Raw genomic sequence first — 11,991 nt, 5'->3', positions numbered from 1 at the left:
TAGAACAATAAAGGATATGGGGGAATGACATATACCCAATAAAGTTTGGAAAGTCGAGATTGATTAAAACAATGTTTTTTTTCCTGCGAATAATTCCAAGCTTATAAGGTTTGAAATTGAATTGGTATGTTGCTCAAAGTCAAGGCAATTATCGATTGTTACGTCCAAACACTTCACTTCATATTTACATTCTAGAGTACAGCCATGTATATTTATTGATATTTGTTGATTGTGAGTAGTACTTAGTTTTTGTTTTGACCCTAAAAGCATTACTTTTGTTTTATTATAGTTTAAGATCAGTTCGTTATTTCTTATCCATGAAAAGGTCTCGTATAGTGCCTGGGTTAGATTGGTTTCAACCTCTGCTTTAGTCTTACCAGATACTGAAATAGTAGTGTCATCTGCGTGCATATACACTGAGGCACTAGTAACATGATTCGGTAATAATGATAATATAATAATATAGGGTATTTATATTGCGCACATATCCACCTTGTTATAGGTGCTCAAGGCGCTGCTATATTACCCGGCTAAGCCAGGCGTTCATAGCGCACACAGCTTTTAAGGAATTACTTCCTACCGGTACCCATTTACCTCACCTGGGTTAAATGCAGCTTATTGTGGATCAGTTTCTTGCTGAATGAAATTACGCCATGGCTGGGATTCGAACCCACGATCCTCTGTTTCAAAGTCCGAAGACTAACCCACTGGGCCACAACGCTCCGTAAGCCGTTGATAATTAGTGAAAACAGAACCGGGGCAAGAATTGAGCCCTGAGGGACACCTACATTTATTTCTTTTGTAGAAGACTTTTGATTAGCGATAGAAACGAATTGTCTGCGATTTTCTAAGTACGACTCAAACCATTTTAAACACGATCGAGAGCAGCCACATGATTTAAGTTTATTGAGGAGAAGCGAATGGTCTACAGTGTCGAAAGCACGACGTAAGTCAATGAATGCAACACCCTTCAGTCTCCCACCATCTACCTGCTTCGACCAATCATCAACCATACAAAGTAGTGCTTTCTCGCATGAATGATTAGGCCTGAAGCCAAACTGATTTGGAGACAGTATTTCTTGTTGAAGAAGATGTTTAAGAAGGCTTGAACTTACAGCTCTTTCAATGATCTTGGAGAGCACAGGTAAAATATAGCTATCGGTCTATAATTCTGAACAAATGCTTTATCACCTGATTTGGGAATTGGTTGGATTCTAGCAGTTTTCCATTCGGTTGGAAACAGTCCTTCATTTAATGATAGGTTCAAGATATAAACAAGCGTAGACAGAACGATAGGGACTGTAATTAAAAGTTTTAAGTTTTACAGACAAGTTATCATGTCCAGTAGCTTTCTTGCACGATATATTATTTATAGTTTTTACCACAAAGTCGTGAGTAATCAATGGTGCATTGTATTCTATACCCGGGGGGGGGGGGGCACTTACATTGACGAGTGGAGACCATGCATGCGCGACCAAAAAAACACGTAAAAAGGATGTCTTTTTCACGATAGGGCACGTTACGTACGTTTATAAGGGTGTCAAAAACACAAAAAATTTAATAATGAAAAAAGGGTATCTACATGATCTATTTCACTAGGAAAATTACGTGTTTACGGTCGAATTTGCGGGGATGATAAACAAACTTAAAATGTTTTATAAAGGATGTCCTTTTTGCCCCAACACTTCGTGTTTAGAGTCCGATTTGCGCGAGGTGTAGAAGGTGGGGTCGTACTAAACCAAATAAGGTAAAGCCGACGACCGAAGGACCCGTAACAATAAAACATTCCTGTACTTGTTTAGGGGTTCATTTCAGGGAATATTTGCCAAGAGTATCGTTTTGTTTCCAATACTTGTTAAGGGTAGTGTTTCACACGCCAATACTTGTTAAGGGGTGCATTTTCAGAATATGGAAATTACGTGTTTAGGGTGCTTTTCGAGACCCCATGGTCGCGCATGGTATCCACTCGTGAATGCCAGTGCCCCCCCCCCCCCGGGATTCTACGTTTTCGTCTACAGAGTTACAAACATCAGTGCGAACATCATATTAAGATGTCGAAGGAAATGGAGAGATTTCATTTGCACTATTAATTTCACCCACAAGTTCTACGATGGAGTTGGTAAAATAATCAAATAGCAATCCGCCACCTCCTTAGGCTCGGAGATATCATTTCCGTTCTCTGCTAACAAGGCAAAGTGTTTTTCACTTTGTCTTGGTCCCTTAGTGATGGTTTTCATAACATTCCAGAGAGCATTCGGGGCCGAGTGATTATCATTGATAATCCATGTAGTTGGTTTTTGCTCTTTTGAGTTCATATCTAACTTGTTTTTTCAAAGATTTATACTCATGATGTCCCCGGTTACCCAGGGGCATGGGTTTTTTCTTAGACGCTTTCTTCTGTACGGTATATGTTTATTCACACATGACATTACTTATGTATACCAAAATTTCCATGCTTCATTAGTGTTATCGAAGTTAAATATTTTATCAAGATTTTGTTCCGTTAGGTCACTATGAAATTCTTCGGTATTCAGATGCTTGAAATCTCTCCATTCGATAATACTTTCTAGTTTTCTAGTAGGAAAATAGAAATATTTAGCTTGCGCTTCGCACTCGCATCAATATTTGATTTTATTTGACTCTATTTCGCATAATTATGAACACAATACGAAAACAATATCACAACAGAAGAATTATCAAGACTGGCATCATTCCATCATATTGTTTAGTTATAGATACCAATTCTGTTCATGATTACAACAAATGCCGTAGGCAGATCCAGGGGGCCGAGGGGCCCGCCCCCCCCCCTATTGGCGGAGCAAAAAAAGAAGAAAAAAGGTGAAAGTATAAGGTGAAAAAAAAAGAGAAGGGAAAAGAGAGGAGAAAAAGAAAAGGAAAATAGGAGGAGGAAAACGAGTGAAAAAACAAGACGTGGGAGAATTTTTTTTCATTTACTATATGAAATTTTCGTTCGCGCTTCGCGCTTGTCTTGAAGTCAATCATTGTACGATTGCTATGACGTCACTACGACTAGATATTAAATTCGCTTTTATTCTGAGAAGGAAGATAGCATAGTCACAGATTAGAACATAGGTATTTGTGCGATGACCAATAGAACATTACACAGTAAGATATTCCATGTTTCAATATTAGCATCAAATTCTACTACGTTGCCTGACGGGGAGGAGTGGAGCGCCATTTTTTTTCGAAAAGTACCAGGGGCGACAAAATCACCCCCCCCCCCGTGCAATAACCTGAATACGCGTTTGCATGTGGGCTGCATTTATTACTTGAAAATGCAATGCGTGCCAAGCCAGGGTAATTATCGCTTCGAGCGCGATATAAATTGTAGTATGATTATTACAATCACTGGGCATCATTATTTGTTTCTTTATTTGGCTTCCCTGTGATTGTTAGACAATATCTTGCCGGTTTCGAGACAGAATGTAATTATAGATTTTCTCGTTATTATGATTACAGATTAGCTTTTGTGGGTGTAGCCCATACAGGGATTAAGAGTATAAAAGAAGCAGTCGCATATTGAGCCAACACTTTTGAGGGGGTAGATCGAACATTGCAATGAGTATTGTAACATTTCTGCAAGGTCATAGGTTAATAAAATTTCATTAGGTATTAAAATTTGACAAAATATTGGGAAAATAATTACATATTCCCCCTTGTGAGTTTTTTTGTTAAATATTTTCTCATAATTTTCATTTGTTTTGTTGGGTTGTGGAACATAATTAGGGGTATACCTACCCCCACCCCTCCCCACGCCATTTATACGTAAATGCGTAGAAGAAATAAATAGTTACATCATACAAAAAACAAGATCTGAATTAAAATTCTTGTGAGAGGGAGCGAGAGAGGGATCGTTTCCACTGGTTACAGGAGATAATCGCGATAATTAAAAAAGGTGCAACGCGATTTAAACCCGGATTTTAAATCATTCGATGTAAAGGTATAAAAGGAGAGAAAACGGATTATGAAGCACACACAACAAATTCCTATTGGAGCTTGTCATAACCCGAACATTCTACATTATGGGAGTGTGGTATCTCCTAAGGTTTGAGGGCCTGTGCCCGATATTCGTCGGATTTTTTCTTGTAACTTCTGCATATCCAATGCACTCGGTTAATGATTCCATATGTCTGCAGACATGTAACTGTGTGAAAAAGAGAATGGACACAGTCTTCTGTGATGCTCTGTATCTTTCGGCTATACCCGCAGTCGATCGTTTTCCACCGATGGTAAAGACTCTCTTTCTCTCTCAAAACTTGCTCACCATCATCGAAAATGACGCCTTTTATCTGCTGACGCTTCTTACTTCTCTGCGACTAGGTGACAATTTCATTTCAACCATAGAGCCTCGAGCATTTTCTGGACTTGTTAATCTTTTATTGCTCCAGTTAACCGAAAATTCATTAGTTGATCTTTTTGCGTTACCATCCGTTCCGTCTCTCACAATTGACTTTAATTTCATTCAACATGCCAATGGTTATTATCAACCGATTTCGGCCGAGTTCAACAGCCCAAGTGATTTTCGAATCATCTCATTGTCAAATAATTTTTTGTTCGGTCTATCGAACTTGACTCTGCCAGTAAGCAGAATTGTAGCATGTGAATCCAAACTCCAAATTTTCGATATTCATGAAATCAAGTTTCCTCATCGCGTCAATTCTATCGATGTTCGCAGAAACAATATCAGATTGCTTCCTGATCTTACTAACCTATCTCGCCTCAAGATTATTTGCTTACTAGAAAACCCAATCCACGTGATACAGTCTTTGCAGTGGCCCAAGAGCATAAGGACACTACAAATACATTCAGATCGGGCAAACTGGACAATTCCCTTCGATAATACTTCCAGTCAAATAACCCAACTGACTCTCAGTGGTGCAGGAATTAGTTCTGTAAATGATGTACTTTGCTGGGACGTGAATTTCTTCGAGATTTTAGATATTACAAAGTCATCGGTTGGCGATGTTATCGATTTTCCCCAAATTCCAAACCTAGATGAACTCCGCATAACACATTCAAAACTAAGAGACATCACTATACTTAACCCTTGTTTATTTCCAACGCTAAAGGTTGTAGACTTTCGGTTCAATCAGATCACCAAATTCACCATCCTCAACGGGATAAATGATCGGTGTGTGATTGCTAGCGCATCTATAAGGAAGCTGAATCTTGAAAACAATCAGATAAATGATACAGACTTTTTGAAAAACCTTACAACTCTCATTGAATTGTACCTATCCTATAATAACATTTGGACCGTCGATTGGACATCTTTGACTACAAATACGGAACTGCATATATTTCGAATATCTGATAACTATATCTACAGTATTCAGAACTTAATCAATTTGGATAAACTTACTATTCTAGACGTTTCTCAAAATAGAATAATGTTTATCGAGCCGGGTACATTTGATGATTGCTCTGATTTGAATACACTCAAACTGAGTCACAATAAACTCACCGAGTTTCCCGAATTAACCGAATTTTCGAAACCCTCATTCACTCTAGATTTGCGATATAATGATATTGAAAGGGTTACGCTGGTGGGCGTAGATTTGGATGCGACCTTGTCTATTGATATAGGCTGGAATAAAATTAGATATTTCGAGGGATCAGCTCATGAAGACCGGGCCCGTGGAATTTTTTTACGGAACAATCTGTTAGAGTCTCTTCAGGAGGTGAATGTGAGCTTGATTGAATCTATATATATTCTGGACCTTGGTCACAATCTGCTAACAAACCTGAATCACCCAGACTTTATCGCAAAGAAGTTTATTAGGTATACTGTGGATCACAATCGATTGTATCACATACCACTACCCGCGAGAACAAAAATATTAAACTGTTCACATAACAGCATCAATCATCTGCATGAAGACAGGAACTGCGCAACTGGTGACGTAGATTGCAAGACGGTGTGTGAGTTGACGGTACTGGACGCTGGGTGGAACAAGATAACCGCCCTCCAAGAAAATGCCTTTCGAAATTGCAGTAGATTAAACGAGGTTTTTCTACAAGGAAACCCCTTACAGTCGGTCTCCTCAGATTTTCTAAGAAGTCTCCATTCATTTTCACTGTCACATTCGTTGTTAAGAAGTGCCGATATTGAAATTGAGAGGTATGACCTTGTAACCGGGACTATCGAAATGAACAATGTGACGCTGTTCCGGCAGCAGCCCAATGTGTCCTTTAACTTTTCGTTACCATTTCTAACAAAATCCTTACTTCTTTGTTGCAATGAAATGTCCATGCTACCTTCAATCAATGCCCCTTTGATCGAACACCTTGACTTAAGTCGTAACGAAATTCACTCGATTTCTAGAAACACTTTTGCAAAAATGTCTCGAGTTAGCTCAATCGATCTTCAAGACAATTTAATTGAGAGCATCCCAGAGCATGCGTTTACATCATGTTCAAGACTAAGTGAAATAAATCTTGAGCATAATCGGATTGAATTCATATCAAGATCAGCATTTCCCAATAGTGGTAAAAGCTTGGCAATTCGTCTAGGTTGGAATCGCTTGATGACCATTCAACCATCTAGCTTTCCCCTACTCTCCAGTACGATCTACCTTGACGCAAACCCTTGGCACTGCGACTGCAAACTGAAGAACCTCCAGAGATGGCTCCATCAATCTGGTGTCCATGCAGTGAACTGTGCGACTCCTCGCTACAGAAACCAAAATCTGTTGCATCTTCAATTGGACTCTTGTCCAAACCCTACTCCCGGCGTGGAAGCTCTCGAACCTTCTCCTTCTTTTGCGAGTCGTGGATTCTTGATAAAAGAAACAGAATATTTCGCTTTCGTTTCTTTTCATTTTATTGTATTGTACTCATGGAATCTTTAGGTAAACTTATTGGAATTCTTTACCGAACTCATAATGATGTACTCGTTCTTTCATCGTTGATGTCCATTCTTTCAATAATTAGAAATTTGTAAATCAAACATATTTGTTAGTGGTGTACTGGAGAGGGGGCTTGGGGTTTGCTAGCCCCCACCACTATGAATTTCAACCATGGTGGATTTGTAATTTAATATTGATGATACCACTTGGTTTTTATTTTTAGGCCCTATTTGAAAATGTATTATATTGATTCTTAAGAAACTTACCAAAAATTTAGACACAGTTTTTTAAGTTTGTCGTCTGTCTGAAATAGTGTTTAATTTACATATAGTTGCAAACCATCAATAATGCAAAGCTCAAGGGCGCCGGAAGCGGGGGGGGGGGGGGCAAAACGATATTTCCCCCCCCCCCCCCACAATGTGCCCCCCTAAAAGTAGAAAAATTATAAATTATTTAAGGACAAAAGTAAACGATGAAGGCACTTTTCTGCCTAAAAACTGTCATTTTCATTGTCAATAATGAACAAATTTCGCCCCTGACGGGGCAATTACATATCATAGTAAGCCTTGCGTCTTTTGACGAACATGTCCCTCTCTGAAACATACCTTTGATAAGCCCCTTTTCCATCTTATTACAGTGTGATAACTTTATCCTTTTAATGAATACATTTCAGACTAAAACCGAATGGCAAATTGTAAGTTGTTCACCAATGCATGCTGGCTGTGTCGGCTAACAAACGCGCGGTCGGACAGAAACGCTCAGACCGGACCCGGTGGGTGTTTCATGAAAGTTTTCAGTACTGACTAAATTGTCAGTGCTGACAACTTCAGTGAAATTCTTGGTTTTGATTGGCTGAAAGGCACTGACCTCTGACTGTTACTATGGTAACTGTCGGAGAAAGACAGCTTGTCAGTGCTGACAACTTTCATGAAACGATCCCCCGATATCAATAACGCGCGTGAACGCTAGTTACTCGAGCAACATAACTAGATGATGTTTGAGGGCTTGTGGTGTGTAGCGGATGTGGTTTACGGTATACACCAAGTGGAGTCTAAATGGATAGAGGAAGAAGTAAAATTGATAGGCGAGAAATTGGAAGATTGAGAGTAGGTACTAGAGTAATATTTCTTGAAAATGTGTGTAGTTCTGAAAATGACTGTAAAACAGAAAAGGTTAAAGGGTTAAAGAGGCTTGAGTAGTTGGATTATTGGATAAATGAGAAGATGCTAGCTTGATTCGGCGAATGGAGTGCAGAGCAGGAGTACTCATCTATCAACTACTCAAGCCTCTTCAACTCTTCAACCTTTTCTGGTTTACTGTCTTTTTCAGGACTACGCTCATTTAAACAAAAAAATTACTCGACTATCAACTGTCCACTTCCTCACCTATCAATTTCACTTCTTCCTCTATCCACTTTTTCGGAAACTCTACATGGTGTACCGTCAACCCCATCCGCTATTGGAATGTAATTGTTTTCTTCTAAATAATGTTACATTATGAACTGCAGTAGTTTGTTAATCAGTTCATGATTATTTACAAATGAATATTTCCTGGAATTTGATATTCATGATTTCCTAGTTATGGTCACATTTCCCCCAGAAAATATGCAAATAAAAAAGAAGATTTTGAAGGAGTCATCCAAAAGTGCTTCCCAGCCATACGAAACAAGCAAAAGGAAACACATAAATCGAGTAATGTTTTAAACTTTAATGATTTTCAGAAAAGTTTTAAATTGTTAGACAATTAAGCTTGTCATATATCTTTTTCCTCCAGTTAAAAAAATATGAAACGGATATTCAGGGACTATCTCCAATGCTGATGTCAGAAATGATTTGTATAGATTAGGGATTTAAGTGCTTATCGACGTCTGCCACGTCAGAACAGTATGACATTTTGAATTTGAAAAGCATTCATTAGAATTTCTTTTGTTTCTGTTGTTACGCTTCTTCTGCTTAATACACTCCTTGTTCTGACAGGAATTACTTGAAACGTATGATGATTGTGCTCTCTCGCATCGTCCGTGTATGTAAATGTACATAAATAAATGTTTCTGAAAGGATATTGCATGAAAAATGTAATTTCTGGTATTTTGAGTCAATATAAGCGTAATACGTAATTTAATTGATCAGACATGAAAACCACATTCCCAAGCGATCGTTTTGCATATAAATGAGTATAGTCTTTCGTAGTGAATTCTATGTTTAATTCTCAAGAAATTTATTTTTGAATGCTCTTACACTCTAAAAAATGAAGTGCTAATTCATCTCTTAAAGAGCGTGTATAGTGACTGCACTTCGGAGTGCTGATTTGTCTAGTTCAAATTTGAACTAGACAAATCAGCACTCCGAAGTGCAGTCACTATACACGCTCTTTAAGAGCTGAATTAGCACTTCATTTTTTAGAGTGTAAAAACGCAACTTTTATTCTCCATTTTTCCACAAAGTCCTTACCGTGGGGGTCCCACATCCTCTCCCGCTCGATCGCTTCGGTACCTCACGCTGTCAAAAATATTGTGCCCCCTTCGGGATTTTGCCCCCCTGAAAATGAAAGTGTTCCGGCGGGGCTGTGGCAAAGCTCCTTAAATTTTGGAGTCTGAAGACGAATCCAGGGATGGCCAAAGCCAATTTGAAAAAAATTGGAAAAGAAGAGAAAATAAAGGAAAATTAGGGAAAAACAAGTAGATGGAAAAAAACGGAGGAGGAACATCAAAAGGTCGGACGTGTTTTAAAAGTGCTCTGATATTTTGTGCAATTTTACCTTGTTTCCTGACATTTTGTGAAAACGATTTATATGGTTGTATCAGAAACTGGATAGTGAATATCAACGATATACTCATTTTTCAATTGGATAATTTATATGGATCTTTTCGAACGTTTTTCGCTTGCAATTTCGATCATTTTTTGGAGAGGAAATTGTCCAGGGGCGTCGATTCATTTTTTAGATGGGAGAGCAAAATCATGAGTCATAAATCACAAAACAAACAAACTCACAAATATAATATATATATATATATATATAGATATAGATATATATATACAGTGCGTCCCAGAATAAACGAAACCGAGATTAAGCGATCATTTATCATAACTTAATCATAAATAGAATAGACAAATGACCAACCAATTTAAAGCTTAGAATCTCCTCTTTCATCTGATATTACTTAGGTTATTTCTTATTCACGCATGAGTGAGCAAAAACCATTTGAACAAAGGATACCAAAAACTCATTTGGCGGGGGCTATCTTGGTTTCAAAAAGAAAACCACATTTCTAAAAAGTTCAATATCTGCTCTTTAATTTGGTACCTAAATTACAAAAAATGGTCAAGAAATAAAAAAGTTCTGTTCATTTGAAATAAGGCTTGTATTTCCATAATTTCATGAGATAAACATGTTTTCACCGGTTTCCCACAGAAGCTTTCGCATGGTGAACAAAAGATTTAATGCATGGCTGATCGTCAACAAAACAGAGTGTCGAGAGAGTTTGAAAGCCATCCTGGAGAACCTCTTCATTTTATGAAATTATTGAAATTCAAGCCTTATTTCAAATGACCAGAACTTTGTTATTTCGTGACCATTTTCTGTAATTTAGGTATCAAATTAAAGAGGAGATATTGAACTTTTCAAAAATGTGGTTTTCTTTTTGAAACCCAGATACCCCCCGCCAAATGAGTTTTTGATATCCTTTCTTCAAATTGTATTTGCTCACTCATGCGTGAGTAAGAAATAATCTAAGTAATATCAGATGAAAGAAGAGGTTCTAAGCTTTAAATTGGTAGGTCATTTGTCTATTTTATTTATGATTAAGTAATGATAAATGATCGCTAAATCTCGGTTTCGTTTTTTCTGGGACGCACTGTATATATATATATGTATATATACACATATATAAAGCTTAGAAGTGACTATTAGGACCACCCTTCAAAGAAAAAAAAATAACCTCGAGCGGCCGATCGGGAAAAATGTGGCTGAAAAAAAAAATGCGGCTCCCCCCCCCCCTATTGGCGAAGCCCGGGGGGCCACTTACATTGACGAATGGATGCCATGCGCGACCAAAAACACATGTAAAAAGGATGTCTTTTTCCAGATAGGTCACGTTACGTACGTGACGTGATAAGGGTGTCAAAAACACAAAAATATTGAAAAAAGGGCATCGCTCGGAAAAATATACGTGTTTAGGGTCAAATATGCGGGGATGATGAAACAAAATGAAAACGTTTTTATAAAGGATGTCCCTTTTACCCCAACACTACGTGTTTAGAGTCCGATTTGCGCGAGATGTGGAAGGTGTGGCCGTACTAAACCAAAATAATGGTGTCTAATGGCCACCGCACACCTTACGACTGTTCGCGATCCGATTTTGGAACAAATCGCATTTTGCTCATTTTCTGAAAATGTGAATGGAACATATCATTTTATATGAGGTTGAAATTCATTGAAAGAATGCTAACATAACCATTTTGAATGATTGCAATTAAGCCTTTATTTTGGAGTAAAGGCCAAATTGTTTCAAATCGTAGCCAATCGTACGACTATACTATGACGTTATGTATTACATGTGCTTTTAAGAAGGATGATAGCATAGTCACAGATTTGGCCATAGGTATTCGTAAGATGATTTCGAACAATACACAAGTCCCGGTCCAATTAAGTCTAAATATTAGCATCAAATATTCCACGGCGTTTTATTCCAAAATTGAGTCGCAGACAGTGCGGTACGTCGCCTTTAAGGTAAAACAGACCACGGACGCGTGGCATAACAATAAAATATGTCTGTATTTGTTAAGGGTTCATTTCAGGGAATACTTGCTAAGAAAACTCTTACGACGTAAGAGTATCGTTTTGTTTCCAATACTTGTTAAGGGGTGCATTTTCAGAATATGGAAAATACATCGCTGTACTTGTTAGGGGCTCAGTTCTGGGAATACTTGCCAATATAGTATTTGTTTCCAATACTTGTTAAGGATAGGGTTTCACACGCCAGTACTCGAAGGCGTGCATTTTCAGAATATGGAAAATACGTGTTTAGGGTCCCGGGGGGGGCACTCAGTATATAATGCATAGTGGGTATGTGCCGCGGAGGGGACCCCCATTTTTACACTCAAATTTCCGTTCCAAGGCATAG

General features: G+C 38.2%; 1 protein-coding gene across 1 annotated transcript; it reads left to right on the top strand.

Moving 5' to 3' along the window:
- Positions 1-4,025: 4,025 nt before the first annotated feature.
- On the top strand, positions 4,026-6,872 carry LOC121409695 (protein artichoke-like). Its single transcript, XM_041601603.1, has one exon. It carries the CDS (start codon positions 4,044-4,046, stop codon positions 6,870-6,872), a length of 2,829 nt encoding a protein of 942 aa, XP_041457537.1. The 5' UTR covers positions 4,026-4,043.
- The last annotated feature ends 5,119 nt before the right edge of the window (positions 6,873-11,991 follow it).

Source organism: Lytechinus variegatus, chromosome 2 (assembly GCF_018143015.1).
Source record: "Lytechinus variegatus isolate NC3 chromosome 2, Lvar_3.0, whole genome shotgun sequence".
Taxonomy (NCBI): domain Eukaryota; kingdom Metazoa; phylum Echinodermata; class Echinoidea; order Temnopleuroida; family Toxopneustidae; genus Lytechinus; species Lytechinus variegatus.
Note: the sequence above shows the minus strand (reverse complement) of the source record. Positions and strands in the feature narration are given on the sequence as shown.